Source organism: Carlito syrichta, unplaced genomic scaffold, assembly GCF_000164805.1.
Source record: "Carlito syrichta isolate Samal-C Ts95f unplaced genomic scaffold, Tarsius_syrichta-2.0.1 Scaffold305195, whole genome shotgun sequence".
Taxonomy (NCBI): Eukaryota; Metazoa; Chordata; class Mammalia; order Primates; family Tarsiidae; genus Carlito; species Carlito syrichta.
The window spans coordinates 99,189-117,729 of NW_007249291.1; the positions used below are offsets into that span (position 1 = coordinate 99,189).

Genomic DNA, 18,541 nt, shown 5'->3' on the forward strand with positions numbered 1-18,541 from the left:
TGGCCGGGAGCAGCCACTGCACTCCAGTCTGGGCAACAGAGTGAGACTCCAAGTCAAAAAGAAAAAAGAAAAAGAAAAACATTGATGGATTCTAGACATGGGAAAATCAGGGAGATTTGAAGAGAAAGAAGGCAGGAAAGAAAAGCAACGTATAGAGTTTGAAAAATGAAAAGGAATAATGTGCAAGAATTTTTAATATGAAAGATAAAAGACTCCATTTATTTTCACAAAGCTTAAAGAATTGTGAAATAAAAGAATGAGTTTGACCCAGATTATCACTTAAATATCATAATGTGGTTATTCAAATTCTACACTACTTTGTGTCAGCTTTGTCTACAGACTTCCTAAGGTCTCCAGTACTAGTCCAGTTCATGGTGATATAGTTTACTGAATCTCAGCACTTGTTTACAACACTTTCTTGATAATTGATTCCACAATTGCATTTCTGACTTGTTCTGATGTTAAAATCTACTGTAAGTTAACATTTTATGCTTTAAATCTCAATTTTCTAAGTAGATTATAAGTCTGGAAGACAAGCACTTTGTGCTATGTCTTGCTAGTTTCTACAGACTTGACAAAGCTTCTTGCATTGTGGAGGGATCTCAGTTGACAAGTGATTGCATATAATATATAGCATTTTTCACCAAAGCCAGTCATTCATCCTATATTAAAAGGAAAAATAAGCCGGGCTCGGTGGCTCAGCCTGTAATCCCGCGCCTTTGGGAGGCTGAGGTGAGTGAATTGCCTGAGCCCGCGGGTTCGAGACCCGCTTGGGCAGCGAGACCTCATCTCTACAATAAATCAAAAAATCAGCCGGGCGTGGTGGCGCATGCCTGTAATTCCAGCTACTCGGAAGGCTGAGGCGGAAGGATCACCAGAGCCCAGCAGGCCGAGGCTGCAGTGGCCGGAAGCGGCCACTGCACTCCAGTCTGGGCGACAGAGTGAGACTCCAACTCAAAAAAAAAAAAAAAAAAAAAAAAAAAGGAAAAATAGCACTGAAAGTATTCAGAAACATGGGTGAAATTTAGAAGCTTTGAAACATGTATTTCAGTGTAATTTATTTATTTTGGTCATGTGATAATCCTGACATGAAAGATCAGTGCTTGTGAGCCAAGATAGTATCAATAAAAGAGTATAATAAATGAAAAAGGGTACATGAATCACATTCTTTTCATTTTAGAGATGTTGGTTTTAATAAGTACTGCACTTGAGTTAATTCCAAAAGATCTCCCTTGAGCTGAAAGTATATGTAGTCATAACTGTATGACCTGTGATAAATGGTCTATGTCCCACAGTCAGATTACAAAACGGACACTGAGTCAAGATCGAGTAATTGTAGGGACATAGAAATTGTCTGGACATTGCACTGAAAGCTGAAGATGTGATCTAGTCTTTATTTGGTTTGCTGACAGCTCCAACATTCAGAAGATAGAAGAATGAGGGAAATGACCAACCATTTGGGGGCTATAAAAATCCCTAGGAGAGGGAAAGTTGATATGTCATTTTAGAGTATGTAAGAGTAAAGAAAAGGAAAAGAAGACAGAGGCATATACATACCCAAGATTTTAGCAATATTATTGCAAAATGTTTATGAAAACTATGCTTGACTCCATGGCAAGAGATGTTAAAATAAAGTATCCTAATAAATCATTCATATTTATATATTCAGTAAAAGCAATGGTGTTAGAAAGTATAAAGCTACAAATGAGTTTCAGATTCAAAACTCAACTTTTTTATTTTTTGTTAGGATAACCTGACTGATACAACAAGGATATGCTGTAGATATGATGCATCTTGAAATGGCATTTAAGAATATTTGTTGTTTTTAAGTATATAGAAAAATGGACACTGGGTAATAGTATAGTTATTGCTGGTTGTTTCTGAGGGGGCCAATAATTAGCACTGTCTTCTCTGTCTGGGTTCTAACCAAATGTGAATTAAACAATTAATTGGCAAATACTTGTTAGAATATCATCTTTATTATTGATAAAGGTCATGCTGAAGGGCATGACTTTGAATCCATAAACTAAATGATCTTGCTAATTCTGAACTCCAGAATTAGGCAGATTTAGTCACCTGCTATGAATAGTGCTAGACTAAGGCATGGATAGTGTCCCCTGAAATGGCCTTTCCAGATAAGGAGTTATGAGATGGAGGATTTCAGTAGAATTCACATTTATCTGCAGGTAGATTTGCTTCTAAGAGGAAGAGAGGCAGACCTGGGTTTAACATACCTCAATTCACCTATAGAATTAATCACTCCACCTCCTGGGAGCACAATGAACAAAAAGCAGGAGAGAAGCTAGGAGAATATTTATAGAAAATACCTCCTCATGAAAATTAAGAATGGTAAATGATTTTCCCTTCTAACTTTGCCCTGCTTTTTGTTCTCTTAACCCACTGAGTTTAACCATAAAGCCTATGGTCAACCATGGTTATACATCCTGGGGGAGTAGATCAGCAATTTATTAAGGCGGTTCTGTTTCTGTCTGCAGAAACAAGTCCAGTGACTGAGTCTTTAATATTCTCCTGGGACCCATAGTCATCGGTTTTGATTTTATGCCCAATGATTCTGAAATGGGTTAGAAAAGGAAATAGATCAAATTCTCTTCAATGTCATTCTGTAACTGAAGCTGGAATTGTACCTTCAACCTATTTCCTATCTTATATCTAACTACTTATATGGCCACATTAAATAACTCTGTTATTAAAATACATGAAGATACATCAATAATAACATCTCAACAACAGAGAAATGCCCTAAATTGAACAAAATCTCAGTTTATCAAATTCCCAGGGAACAATCAGTAAAGTTCAAAAGATTATTTCTGTTTACAAGTTAAAATCATAAGTCCAGAATTATCCTTTGTGAATTAAAAATTCTTCATATAAATTCCAATATCCATTCTTCAATATTTCTTATTCTAGTTAGTCTCAGCCAGAAGCATTCGTCTTTCCCAGGAACACTTGGGATTGTCTATTTCTTACCAGAATGAATAAAGCTCCTTCGGGGTCACCACAGCTACATTAATTCAGAGTCAAGCCTTTCATGGGCCTTGTTTTTAAAGAGTACAAATTATTAATAATACATAGAAAATTGTCACTGGCAATAAGGTCACCAAATTTAGAAAACAGGCCAGTCCCTTACCTGTAAAGGAGTCATCTCAGAAAAACTTATTTTGTCTTAGCCTAGTTCTTAGTATGGCCAAATACTATACCAGAGACTCAGTGGTATCTGAAGAAGAAGGGTAGATTGAAGAAACTTGATTTTAATCTTGCTGGTGCCTATCAGTCTGTATAAGTTGTTCAAAATTTATGACCTATGGGTTTAAATCCAGCTGGGGAAGTCTCTGAGCAAATGATTAATTGTGGTTATATCCATAAGTATGTATCATATGCATACGTATCTCTTAGGGAGATATTGCTGCCTTCTTGCAAAATTTAGAAATTTATAATGGTATCAGCCCCAGAACATCTTATCATGCCTTTTCTCCCCCAAACTATGCATCCAAAACTTTTTAATTTCCATATGACCTAGTATTAAATTCGGAGTGACTATATTTGGTGAATATCACCTTGTCACTAACTAATAGGCACTTCAGTTTTATTTTACGGTGGTTGTTGCCACTGTATATCTTTATGACTTTACTTCCCAGAAGAAATGTGTCTCTTATGTATAATTAGCCAGTTTAGAGACAATCTGAGACCACATGGTGGAGAAAGACCTTGATCCTGTGTTCAAACTACATGATGGAAGGCTCATCTGTAGTCTCTCCTTAGTCCTAAAATAATTCAATGACTATTTATTGAGCATCCACCATCTACCAGATAGTTTCTTGATACTGAGATTTTAACATAGATAAAATCCTTGTATTACAAATGAATAGACAGACTTTAAACAAATAATAAGCAAAATATATAGCATGTCAGATGGTAGAGAATGCTATAGAGAAAATAAAACATGGAAAAGGGACAGTGGCCATTTATATGTGTATGTTAGTGAAGGTGATTGACATTTTAAATGGGGTGATCAGAGAAGTACAAAGTAAAATTTTAGGCAAAGGAATTAGTGTTGGCTACATAGGTTTAGCCCTAAACAGTTTTAAAAAAAAATATATATATATATATGCTGGGGGTACCAAAAAATGTATACACATTTTAAGAGATGTTATCTATGTATTACTTTTTGAAGTATTTTCCAAAGTGTCTAGACACTAATGGCATTCATTTTCAGCATTTTTATTTACTGGGTTGCCCCATTACTTGTTCTATCCTTAAGGAAGTGGAGTGACTTAATTGATTTTTAAATTTAAATGAAATAAACAGCATCAGTAATAAAGATGATGCTATGTCCTTTATCTTCACTTTTCAGCTTCAGAGAGCTTAGAATCCCAAGCAGATAAGAAGGGTCTACCTAATGGACGTCTTATCAGAGACCCCAACAGTTCAATAGATTCATTGTTGATTGCTAGGTAAGTGTCTGTTTCTAGAGAAAGGGCTCTACTAAAGTGACAGAGGGTTCTTTTTTCCCCCGATCCATTTAAAATTTTGATCAATCAAAAAATAAATATCCTGATTATAAACTTTAGAGATTTATGGGAAAATTGGTGGAAGAAAAATATATTATACCAGAATAAAGGGAATTTGTAGGTTAAATTTTAAGTATATAGAATATATTTGGTGAGAGGTTTTTAAATGTATTTGGTAAAGGGAAATGAACTATAGGGTTAGTTATGTTTTGTTAGTAGGTCTATATCATAAGCCAATAAATTCAGGAAACGTTTGCCAGTTGGTAGGTGAAGCAGACAAGACACGGAGAAAGAGGCTGCAGAGTTCTTGGAAGCACCCTTGGACTATGCTATTGAATGAGCCAAGAAAGCTGTCTAGTCATCACTTGCTGGGGGATCTTCTCAGTTGCCTCACATTTGGGATTCACTCTTCATGAATACAAAGGACAAAAATTAAAAATTCACAACATATAATCTAAAACACTGTATTTCAGGGCAAGGTCTAAGGACAGTAAGTTTTGGATAAGTTTTGCGGTGACCATAGAATGATTCCACAAGATTTGAAAATAAAGGGAAGTATGTCTGGTCTGCTAGCTAATACTTCTTAGGTGCCATAGATTGCTGTCTCCAGAATGAACACAGGCTGTGGAAATAAACTGAATGTTTTTAAACCTATATATCTTATCTGTTCTCTTTGTCACCAAAGGGCACTGACCTAGTCAAGGAAATGGAATAGGGGGGTCAACATGAATGTCCATATGGGGAGAGACAACTAAATCAAAAAGGAAAAAAATGCAAGTTAATTTAGAACAAATTAAAAGAAATAGTTTTACCATGTTCTACACTGGTCATATCACATCTAGAATATTTTATATTTGAAGAGAGACATTGAAAAACTAAATGCTGAATACCATGTTACATTCAAAATAGTTCTGTACTATTCATGAGACTATACGCTCCTTGAGAGCAAGACTGTATTTCTTATCTCTTAAGTGCTAGTGCCTGGTCTTCTTCCCAGAACATTGGTGCATTCCATAAATGTTTTTGCATAAATAATGAAAGAAAACTTAAAGAAAGCTAAACAGCTTAATTTGAAAATGTGTGAAAAGTTTCAAATACTAAAGATATATTTGAAGGAATTTTTGTAAATAAGAGTAGAGGTATACTATAACATTAATAGCCCAAAAGAGACCAAGAATATAAATTTTTGTTTAGTATAATGAACTTTATAATAGTGCTGTACTGATTTGCTAAAGAATGGTCCTTTTGCTAGATGTATTTGAGGGTACTAGATGATAATCTATCAGGAAGGTAATAGCACTTTTGATGCTGCTTTAATGGAAACATAGGACCAGGTAACCCTAGGATTTCTTCCAAATCCTGAGAATTAGTTATTGCAATGAGTTTGTTATGACCAGTAACTTTCTCACATTCTGATTTTTGAGGTTTAACATATTGTTCCAAGATCATAAGACAGCCAATTTATATCAGTCATGAGTAGTCTTTGCTACATCAAACTGCCTTCTTTCACATTAAAACAATACAAACAATTGAAATTAATTTAAAAATATTTGTCATTTGTCCTTTCACAAAATATTAAAAACAAGTAAAACTGCATATTCATCTGTCACATCAATTAGTCAATGAACAACATAAGTATCTTCCAATGGAGACTTAAAAATTATAATTAACAGATGTCTTGCTTCACAAAGGAACATTTTACAAAGAACCATTTTTAGAGTGTCTTAATATTGAACTGCAAATGAATCCATGAACTAATAGCAAAATAATCACATATTCCTAGAGGAAAAAAATATATTTCTAGTATATATATATATTGATTAAGCTGCCGGGCTTGGTGGCTCCACCTGTAATCCCAGTGCTTTGGGAGACCGAGGTGAGTGGGTTGCCTGAGCCCACGAGTTCGAGACCCGCCTGGGCAGCTTGGCGAGACCTCATCTCTACAATAAATAAAAAATTAGCCGGGCATGGTAGCGTGTGTCTGTAGTTCCAGCTACTTGGAAGGCTGAGGTGGAAGGATCGCTGGAGCCCAGCAGGTTGAGGCTTCAGTGGCTGCTCCCGGCCACTGCACTCCAGTCTGGGTGACAGAGTGAGACTCCAACACAAAAAAAAAGATTAAGTGTTTGGATCACTTATGTATCCAGAAAGATTTAAGTACCTCATGAAAAACTTCAAAATTATAGTCACAAAACTGCTTAAATGTTCAACATGAATTCCTTATACACTAAATGAAAAGGCTAACTGGATTATGTTGCGTTTAGAATTTTTTAACCAAAAAACAACAAGCTAGAATGTTGTGTTTCAGAATTGACTCATGAGCTTTATATCGATTCCCAGAATAAGGGGAAAAGAAATCTTTCTTTCGTAAATGTATTCTTGGGGGTTGGGGGAAACTACTGAAGGATTGATCTGAGCTCTATTGTAACAAGAGCCTCAGTCATAAATTACTGGCACACAAGCAGAAGTCGATGTGTCATTTCTGTTGTAATCAGCTGCTTTTATATTTCCACTCGTCAGGGTTGACTTGATCGTATTGTGCACCTCCTGGATGTCAAAGACGCAGCATTCATTTGCTCTTCTTTTCGAGAGCAGGACAAGTACTTCTCTTACAACTTAGACCTATAAGTTGGGAAAGAAATATATTCCACATAGAAATATGTTCCACATAGAAGGTATTCTATGTTAAAAAAAAAAAAAATTCAAGTACAGGTTTCAAAATTTGAAATTAACTAGGTTCTCATTTTTGCTCTTTGAGAAGTAATATGTATTAAATTCCATTCTGGGGATCTAGCTTTTAAATGACCTTTTCCGTACTCATCCTTTTGCTCATTTTGATTTGCTCAGATAAATTACAACCACCTGGCCTTTTGTATTAAAGAAGGTTACATACAAAATTGACCTTTTGATACTTATTGGGAAAGCTAGGTTCATTGTATCTGAGATTAACTGCTGTTTCTGTTTTGTGAATTGTGTATTAAATAACTTTATTTGAGGATGGTAAAGCCTATTCCTTGTGCCTTTTGTTTCAAGCTACTTCTAACATTATAAGAATGGACTCTGAGAACTACAAAGATAAATTACATTTAAAAAAATACTGAATCTGATTTATTTAGATCCTATGTACCTGATGATTTACAGATGTTAGTTTAATTTCTCTTAAACTCCATAAAGCCAATACTATCCTTTGGCCAGTCTTCTTCCCACCATCTTGCTTATTAATATTCAGCCTTCTTTCTGTTTCTTGAAATATTTTAAGCTCAGGCTTGACTCAGAATTTTGCACTTACTGTTCTCTCTGACCGAAATGTTCTTTTCCAGCTTGCTTTATTTCATTTGCTCCCCTACGTTTTCTGGCCTCTTTGTAATTAGGTTAGACTGTGTGACTATTTATGATAAGGTTGTGTGCCACTTCTGGGCTAAAACACTGAAGCGTCCATACAGGTTTCGCTAGTTTCTTTTCTGCCATGATACTCTAGGAATCCCTGGGTTGAGCTGTAGAACAACAAGATGGAAGCAGTCTATATTGCTGAATTACCAGATGGAGAGTTACCTATCCCTTCAGAGGATTTTGTGTGAGCAAGAAATAAACTTTTCTATGTTAAACTACTGAGCTTTTGAAGATGCCTTTCTGACGGACTATTCAAGGTTTCAGGGCAAATGTCATTTCTCATTAGAACTTCCGTAACCATCACATCTATAGAACATCCCCTCCCTACTGTCTCTTTCCCTTAAACTTTTTATGTTTTCCATAACAATTTTTCTGTAATATTCTTATTTATTGGTTTATATAAGTCAGTGTTGAGCAAAAAGACTTCTGTATGCTATTAATTATGATTTAAGTGCCCATAGTTATTTTTAAGATTGGCAATAAACATTTCATTTTTCAATTTTTTGTTTAGTGTCAACAACTACCAAAAAAAAAAAAAAGACAAAATACCATCTTAAAAGGTCCATTGCATTTTTTATTACTTACCAGAAAGGTATCAAGTCATAGCAGTTTTTAAACTCTTTTAGATAAATCCATTTTGCATGACTTCTCTTGTCCTGAAGTGAGATCATCTTTGGCAATGTCTACATCAGTGATGCCATCTATGTCAACAGACAAAGGATTAAGAATCCGTATTTTAATTTTAATTTTAAAATTACCTGAAGTACCCTTCAAGAATTCTGCACTCTTTTTGCATATACTCAGGTTTTTGTCACTAAGGAATAGCTTTGTTGTTTTCAACTCCTAGCTACATCAATACTTCCTCCAATATCAGACTACACTGTCTGCCAGTTGTCTGCATCAAGTCTCTCTGTAAATGGTTCAGAAGAGTCCCTGATACTTTTTCCTATAGCATAGAAAGCTTACTGAATAAAACCAAAAGAGTCACCTCATACATCAGTTTCCATAAAAATGGTACACAGTAAGAGCTCAGTAAAAATTTGTTCAATTAATGAATGATTACAGGCAAATTTATTCACCAAGTAAATCCATATATCAATGAGCTCGCTATCACATTATTCCAATAATAGATTTTATGTTTTAAGGATAATGAAAGAAAAAAAGGAAAAAGAAAATTTTGCCCAGAATTTTTGTGCGGACTACTCAAGATTATTCTTTGAAATGGCAAGTAAAGTAGAACTTCATAATCTGCTTCTAGATCTTAATGATATTTCCTGACAAGGCAGTAAGACTATACTGAGAATTATTTTCTTAATACTAATCCATGAAGAGCTGTGCCACATGACTTACAGAGCTTTTTTTCTTATTCGTGAACAAAATACGGTATGTGACCAAGTATATGATAAAAATAGGTGCATACAGATATATCATCTGCATAATCGATGTTTTACATGGAATAGTAACTTCACTATTATGAAGAGTAAAATGATTTTTTAAAAAATGTTCTCAAGTTAGAATTCTTTGTTAATAAAGTCTGCAGGCACACAGCTGAGGAAAACCAGGAATTAATTATGCTGGAACATGTTAGTGTTTCATTTAGACTAAAGAGAAATGATAAAGCTTCCAATCCTTTCCCTATTTACTTACTTCAAAATACTGAAGGAAATGTTAGCAAGTATTAGCAATTTCTGGAATTGATGTGATAAGCAAATAAGAATATTGTTTTACTTTTCTTTGTTTGCTCCACACTGGAAACCAACTTGATCTTTCCAAACATAATGGTTTTACCAAGATCTACTGAATGATATAAAGCTTAACTGATTTGATAAGCAACGTTGTGGTATGCTTCAAGATACAGCTTTTGTACTGAGAACATTCAAAATTTAGTAAAGTGCTATCACTTTTAAATTAAACTTACCTTCCATGAGAATTTATAGTGATATATCAATGGACAGATGTCAGGTGTTCTTTAATTATCTTAGCTTGGGAAGAATTATCACTATAAGAAGTATTTTAAGCATGAATATATGGTGACTGATGTTGAAAGCACTTAAGGAAATAGAGTTACGTTTTGGTTCTTGATGAGGGACGGTTAGCTTCTGAAGACAGCAGTAAGTTAAATGATTGAATCCAACAAAATTTTATTTCAAAAAATTTGAAGAAAATTTCCTCCATTAGTGCCAGGTCCATAGAGTTTCCTAGTGCTTTTGCAGTGTATGTGTGTGTGTGTTTACCATTTAGAGGTCTATTATCTTCAGGTTAAAGAATCTCTGGCCTAGTGGATCTGTGCATTCCCTTCATAAAACTATGAAGACTATGACTTGCTCATATCAATTATATAATCAATGTTATCCAAATAACAACAAAGACCCTCATTTTATGATATGATTTAATTCTTATTTTGACCTTTTTAACATTATTATTATTATTATTATTATTATTATTATTTGAGTCAGCATCTCACTTTGTTGTCCAGGCTGGAGTGCAGCAGCACAGTCACAGCCACTGCAGCCTCAACCTGCTAGGCTCAATCAATCCTTCCACCTCAGCCTTCCATGTAGCTGGAACCACAGGTGCATGACACCATACTGGCTAATATTTTGATGTTTTGTAGAGACTAGGTCTTATCAAGTTTCCCAGGCTGGTCTCAAACCACTCTTGCCTCTGCCTACCAAAGTGCTTGGGTTACAGGCATGCGCCACCACGCCCAGCCTTTGGCCTTTTATATATGAGTTTTGAGTTTGAGTGATAATGCATTTAATTTGAGTGATATATGTATAATTTATAGGCATGTACATGCTTATACTTTTACACATGCTTTGACATGCATGTGTAATGTATATGTGTGTGCATATGCACATAAACTTTTATAAGCTAATAGCATTTTAGAGAACATATTGAAATTTATGTTATAATAATCAAAGATCTGGAAGCATTCTCTGTTTTTCCTTTGTCTTTCCTCTGTTTGGAAACTGATGATAGTAAAACATAGGTTTCGTTTTGGGCATATTACTGCTCAAGCAGCCACACCTGCATAACTGAACAACCCACCTAGCAAGTCTGCTGTGGCCATTTGACAACATTTTGCTTTCAAATAATGAAGGAAGATTAAATAATCTTGAGGTTTGGTGGAATCTTATAAATGATTAAAGCCCTTCTAAACAGTCATTGAAGTTTATTTTGCAAGTTAATTACAAATATTATAAAAATACCAGTTGGGGAGTTGGGGCCAGGCATGGTGACTTAAGCCTGTAATCCCAGCACTTTGGGAGACTAAGGTGGGGAGATTGCCTGGGCCCATGGGTTCAAGAACACCCTGGGAAACTTGACGAGCCCTGATGTCTACAATAAATCAAAAAACTAGCTGGGTGTGGTAGCACACGCCTGTATAGTTCCAGCTACTTGGAAAACTGAGGCGGAAGGATCACCTGAGCCCAGCAGGTCAACACTGGGGTGGCCATGAGCGTGCCACTGCACTCCAGCCTGGGTGACGGAGTGAGACTCCAACTCAAAAATAAAATAAAATAAAAAATAAAAATGCCAGCTGGCAAAGAAATTTCCAAAATCATGGAAAGTGAATATATTCAGTAAACTCTGTATATACCTGTCAGGAAACTACTAGAGTTTTTTTACTTTTAAGTAAACAACACGATTTCATTTTTTTTAATCAATATTTTTTATTATGATGTTGTGGGGTACAGTTAAGGGTTAGATATACACATATGTTTCATTCAGGCACCCTGTTGATAAGAGGTGTTTCCCCGTCCCCAGACAGATATTTGCTACCGTTAATCCCATCTCCCCCCACCATAGTTTCCCACTACAGTCATTTTCTTATAGTATTACATTGGATGTTCAAGGTCCATTATGTGAGTGAGAACATGTGATACTCAGATCTTTGTTTCTGTGAGAGGTCACTCAGTATTATAGACTCTAGTTCCATCCAGGTTGCTGCAAAATTCATGATTTTGTTCTTTTTTTATGGCTGCATAGTATTCCATTGTGTATATGCACCACATTTTTTAAATCCAGTCCTCTTTTGATGGGCAGCATGGTTGCTTCTAGGTTCTTGCTATTGTGAACAATGCTGCGATAAACATATGTGTGCAGGTATCTTTTTTATAGAGTGATTTGAGTTCCTCAGGATATATTCCCAGTAGGGGGTTTGCGGGGTCATATGGGAGGTTGATATTTAGAGCTTTTAGGAATTGCCACACTGCTTTCCACAGAGAACAACACTATTTCATAAGTAGCCTGTTGCCAGTAGGTCAAAGATTGTAGAAGACTACAAAAAGTAATTGACGTAACCTGAATAAAGATGCTTCCCCAAATCACTCCCATAAGGACTAGCATAATTATCTAGGAAAACCACTTCAGATTGGAAGACTGGAAACAAAAGATTCCTGATATTCTGAACAAGAGTTTGAGCCTTGTACCTTTCAGATTTAGTTATATGAAATGATAGAATATCACACATTTCTTATTTAATGATAGTAAAAAGTATTTCCACCTCTCTTTACTTTTTTACACCATTGTAACACTAGTTCTCTATTTCATGAATTGTTGCTTAATCTCTAATTCAGACATTTTAGTATGTAAGCTCCAGAGTAATAACAAAATCATTTTGGGTGCTCCTTTTATACCTTTCCAAAATCTTTGGATACAATTGATATTATAAATATTGATGAATTATGATGACTTTATGGCAGTTTTTTCATAATCTTTGCAATATTGCAATAAGTTAGATGAAGAACCATATGAAAACTGATGTTGATTTGAAAGACAGGTCCATGAAACTGCCTCGTTCTAAAAAAAATACATATATATCTACTTTAAAAGATAAGACATAAATTCTAGAATATCAAAGAACATGTCAGAGTTTTAAAAGTTTATTCATAATTAAAATAACTTTTATCATAACTTATCTTTACCCACTTTTGTGTAAAACAGATTTTTATACTGTATTTTATTCACTCATTCATTAGTCATCTATCAAAATGCTATTGACTATCAATTAGGTACTATAGGGAATGAAAAACAGAAATAGACTTTTGCCTTAAAGAAGATTCCAGAAAAGCATAGAAACATAAGGAGATAGTACCATATTAATATAATAAATAATTTATAGGAGAGGTGATCATTTAAAATTCGGGGTGGAGTAGAGAGACGTTTGGGAATTTATATACACACTTGACAGAAGCAATGACTATACTTGGCTGTCAAATTTTAGCATGGATTTTTATATTGTTTTTAATTCCATGGTTTGTTTTATAAGAGACTGTGAATAGTAAAACAGTTATTATGTACAACAGATAAGATACTAACATCTCTTTAATTTTTAAATTTTCTTCACAATGTTTATGATAGTATGATTATAATCTATTGTATTATGATCAATTTGTTCTCTTGGCTGTATTATTCTGCTGAATAACTGGCAACAACAGATCAATTAAAACAAAGATACATCTGTTGTATGACTTCTAATGGATGTATAAAATGTTAAACTTCATTTTATGTAAAAAACACCATCAGGGAAATTAGATTAATTTTCAAAATTTCTTAAGAAAGTATTATATATTTTTTCTAATTTTCGGGTTGAGTTTTTACTATTCTTAGTCACAAATGGCAGAAAGCAGTTCCAAATCTAAATTAATTATACCACAATAATGACATTTTCCAACTGTCTCATAAGTTTGCAACATTTGTTAAAAGGGAAACTAGTAGAGCAAAATGTGTCACTAGTGCTGAAGAAAATGGACCTGTGGTAAAAAGTGTACCATCTTCAGAGACAAAAATAGTCCCTGAAATTTAGCATTTTAGCATAACAATTGTACCAATGAACAGTTATTGAATCCTCACAATGTGCCGGCCTCTGTGCTGAGCAGTCCAAGTGCATTATCTCTTTAGCCTTAACCTTATGACTTAAAGATATTGCTATTCCCATTTTATAGAGAAAAAGAATGAATGTTTGAAAGTTCCAAGTAGTTTTATTATGATCAAATAGCTAGTAAGTAGAGCAGCTGAATTTTTTTTTTTTTTGAGTTGGAGTCTCACTCTGTCGCCCAGACTGGAGTGCAGTGGCCGCTCCCGGCCACCGCGGCCTCGACCTGCTGGGCTCCGGCCATCCTTCCGCCTCAGCCTTCCAAGTAGCCGGAATGACAGGCGCGCTACCACGCCCAGCTGATTTTTTGATTTATTGTAGAGATGAAGTCTTGCTGCCCAGGCGGGTCTCGAACCCGCGGACTCAGGCAATCCACTCATCTCAGCCTCCCAAAGGCACGGAATTATAGGCTGAGCCACCGAGCCCGGCTGCAGCTGAATTTAAAACAGGTCCTCAATTTAAAACAGGTATAGGTTTAGGCGTAGGTACTGTCATTATCCCCATTTTACAGATGAGTAAAAATGAGGCTTAGTGAGGTCTCAATAATTTGGTTAAGCTCAAAGAACTAAAAAAATGGAGAAATCTGGTATTTAAAAGCAGGTCCTTCTTACTCCAGTGTCTAGCTGTATTTGTCATTATTCCTACTAGATTTTTACAAATGTAATTTGTAAGCATTCTATTTGCATTTCCGTTGTTCTGACATATGGAGGACAAAATTCAGGAAGTAATGCATCCAGATGTTGATTGGCAAGGAGGACCATTATTAAGAACCAGAAATTCGTCACAAAGAAAATTATAATTTATTTAACTTTATTATGTCAGGGCTACCACATTAAGGCAAGAGTGTTTCAGGGGAAAGTGATTTACCTTTCCTAAATTTCACAGTAAGAAAATTTGCATTAGAAAATTTGCCCAAGTCAGACTCAGCTAAGTCAGCAAGAGTTCTCTGACTACTCTTCCACAAGTGGTCCAGAATAAATTCATTAGTTTAATTCCTTTTTTGTACCCTTTACAGATGCACTATATTGTACCCTGATTATTTTTATTTTATCATGTTTTGTTTTTACAAACTATAGTTATAAGGTCCCGGGCAAGAACAATGTTTTTCATCTTCTTTGCTAAAAGTACTATAATAGGCATTCAATTCTTAAAAAGTGATAAAAACTCAAAAAACAAACTGGAACTTTAAAAAATACTTTTGCATTTTACAAATAAATTTTTAAAATTGAACAAAGGTATCAGTCACTCATTTTTCTTTATGAGGGTTGAGGATTAAAATACTATATTCAAAATAATAATTCATTATATTCCTTGTCAAATATAATGAATTGGAAATATTTATTGATTTGCATTACAATTTGTGATAGTCAGTGTTCATTAATTATATGTTGTAAAACTCTTACTTTTAGATATAAAGAAAAGACAAGATAAGGAAACAGAAGTTGTTTGTTTTGTTTAACAATCACTTAACCATATGAGATGCCATTTATAAGCTGAGAACTACTACAAATGGAGAAAATTGTTAATACAAATCTTGGAAAATTGTGTTCAAACAAAAAATGGAATTTATAATTTTCTCAAGGCTATTTGTATATTACTACAGGAGAGGTAGATTGTATATTTGTTTGTGTGTATGTTTGTATGTGTGTGTTTCTGGGCATGTTGTTGTGTGTGTTTTTACCAAAGACAAAGAACATGGTGTCTTCTATACTTAGTATCCCTTGGCATTTGAAATAGTATTGTGTTTTCATTTTGTGTAGATACATTATTCAGATAAACTAGCCATTTCTATTGAGAGAGACATAACCAGATCCTGTTTGCCAGCAACTGTATTTTTAATAATATAATTTTGAATTTATACTAAAGTGAATAGTTTGGTAATTTAGATCACACTTGCTTTCTACTTTCTACTATATCAGTATAAATTCATTACTTCTAAAAATATATAATTTAAGAAAACTATTAGTCATTAACTGCATTATTTCTATCCCATATTGTCATGTGGATATTCTTTTTTTTTAAACAATAAAAACAGGTTTTAAAACAAAAATGTTAAATAATAAACTGCCGCCGGGTATTGGTTTGTGTTCCTTATCATCTATAAGGCAATTTTATGAATGTTGCATCATAGGGCTACATTTCTTCACATTTAAAACCAGTAGTTAGCGTTTTAAGTTAATGCCAGTGTATCTTTAAGAATCTCTATGAATAATGAAGCCATTCATTGTGTTCGAGGATTTTGCCTTTTCTCAGTGATATGATTTTCTTCTCATTTTAAAAAGTATTTAATTGCATTGCTCATCCTCTTTTAATAATTAATAATAATTTTATTAGCTGTATAGAATGAGAGGGGCAAGATTTGCAATATCTAGTGCTGGGAATCAATTTTTTCTTATCATGACTTAATGGATATTATAATTACATGGAGAGGCAAAAATATAAATTAGCTGGGTAGTTGGTTGGGGCTTGCTAGTTTATTGGTTTTAACTTGGGCAAAGCCCAGAATAGGCACAAGGAAAAGGAAACATATCTGAGAGTGCTGTAGAAGTACTGGCCAAAAATTTCTGCAACTTACAAACATTCCTCATTTTAAGAATAAACATAGAGACTTTGAATAAAGCTATAAATACTGCCAATAACAATTTCTGCTGGTTCCATAGCAATTGACAAGGAATCCTGATAATGCACAAAACTTAGTCTTGAAAGGTATATATGTTCCTTTAATCCCCATTATGCATTTTGACAGCTTTTCACTTTCTTAAACATTTTTAGTGGTTTTTTTTTTTTCAGCTAAGACAAAAGCATGTTATTTTGAGTGGGAAAACTTGGCACAGTCATCATTATAATAGTACTTTTTACTTAAGGAGCACCTCTCACCTAAGGTTTTCAGAGTGCTTTTGAGTATATTTCATTAAGCCTGTGGGAAGGAAGTCTTGGGGAAAGTAATTTGTAGGCACCATTTATTTGACACATCTATGGAAATATAATCCAAGCCATGGGGAGATAGTAATTCTCCTCTATAGTGCTCTAGATATGGATATGGATATACAATGATTTCTAAATTTTCATTGCCATTTGTTTAAAAATGGAACCAGATATTGGTGAATTTAATATGCTTTTTAATCTATTTTAAAACAAATAATGTTTTACTCCCTCCAGCAACTGCTTCGAGAACGACAGCAGATGGCCAGCCGTCCCTTTGCTTCTGTTGATGTAGCACTGGAAGTAGGAGCTGAACACACAGAATTTCTGCGAGGACCATTAGAGGTAGGAACAGTGGTACTGAAAGGGGACCACTGTGATTTGCATATTTATATTGCTTCTCTAATCTGCATCTGCCTGTGAAGCCAAACAGAGGCTGATTATCTAGAGTTGACAAGATTCAGTTACATATGTAATGCCATTTTCAAGGCACATAGTTTTAACAGCGTGACATGAGCTGTAACAAAAGCCACTGGAGAATCTATCAGCCTAGGCAAGAGTGACAGACTGCTCACCTGGCAGCCTTTCTATGACAGATAGGAGCTGAAGGAATTTAAGATATAGGTATGATGGAAGAAATAAAGCACCTATATTTAGTCCTTGGAGTACCCAAGGCCCCTAGTTTACAATTCACATCATCTTTATTAACCAAGTTTACTATAAAAGATAGGTGGAGATGAGTTGCATTTTAATCACATAGCTTCATTTTTTATTGTTGAGAAGTGTAAAAGAAAATAAATATTATTTGTTGTTAATGGTTGTTTTATTGCATTCCTTTATTTCCAAGACAGAAATAGAGTATGGTGAAACAGAAATTATTATGTGCAAGTAAATGTGGTATTTGAATCCTAAAATAATTCATGAAATGGTTTCTGAAAATAATAACCCCCAAAGAAGAAAAATTCACAGGTTCTGATTAATGACTAGTCAAAGCATTTTAGGGGCATACTAATTCAATTGTATGTGTATTATTTTTATTCATATCTTATTTATGGTAAGATTTTAATAGAAAGATTAAGAAATTCTGTAGAATTGAATTTTTTTGTCATTTTTTTAAAAATGCCCTTATTTGACTAATTTATGCTGCAATTTTCAGATTTTGATTTTTGTCAAGAAAAGAAAGGTATATGACAATATAATTCCTCAAAAATCTATTTATAAATATGATTTTATCTGTAGTATTTTTGGTTATTCTGAAAAAATAAACCTACATCACACCTCATGAATGCTATACAAAGGGTCAGTTTTTAGAGGGAATAAAAAATTTTGTGTATGTTTTTCTATGATTTTTTAAAAGTTTCTGTGTACTTGATTTTTTACCACTCTAAATCACGGGTTACCATGGAAACTTAGAACATTAAGGAATTTATGAGTATATTTTCCATTACTTGGGGGGGGTTATCTTTTTTAAAAAGAGACTGATTAAATGAAGGTTATAGTAAGTGCTCTAATTTCATTTTGATTCCTTGTTTCAAATAACTTTAGTAAAAAAAAAAAAAAAACTTTTACAAACAGAAAACCTGGATTATTTGAATCCAATTTTTTTTCTTCCCATCTATTTAAAACATTCTCCAACACTACTAAACCAAGAAATAAGAGAAAAATAAGTACAAGTAATACATACATAGATCAAGGAGGAAAAGTAATAAAGAACTAGAAAACTAACAAACTTGGGGAACAAATATAACACACACATATGTATCACCATAGTTTGTCAGTTTCACCTTAATAGTGTTCAAGAATATATTAAGTGCACATGTGT

At 34.2% G+C, this 18,541-nt stretch overlaps 1 protein-coding gene across 1 annotated transcript in view; it reads left to right on the forward strand.

Annotated features, from left to right (window-relative positions):
* Window positions 1-16,938: 16,938 nt before the first annotated feature.
* LOC103263629 (attractin-like protein 1) overlaps window positions 16,939-18,541 on the forward strand; it is a 239,969-nt gene continuing 238,366 nt past the window's right edge. Inside the window, exon 1 of the mRNA XM_008061294.1 lies at window positions 16,939-17,064. Within this exon, the coding sequence (XP_008059485.1) occupies window positions 16,939-17,064 (126 nt within the window). The remainder of the gene's footprint in view (window positions 17,065-18,541) is intronic.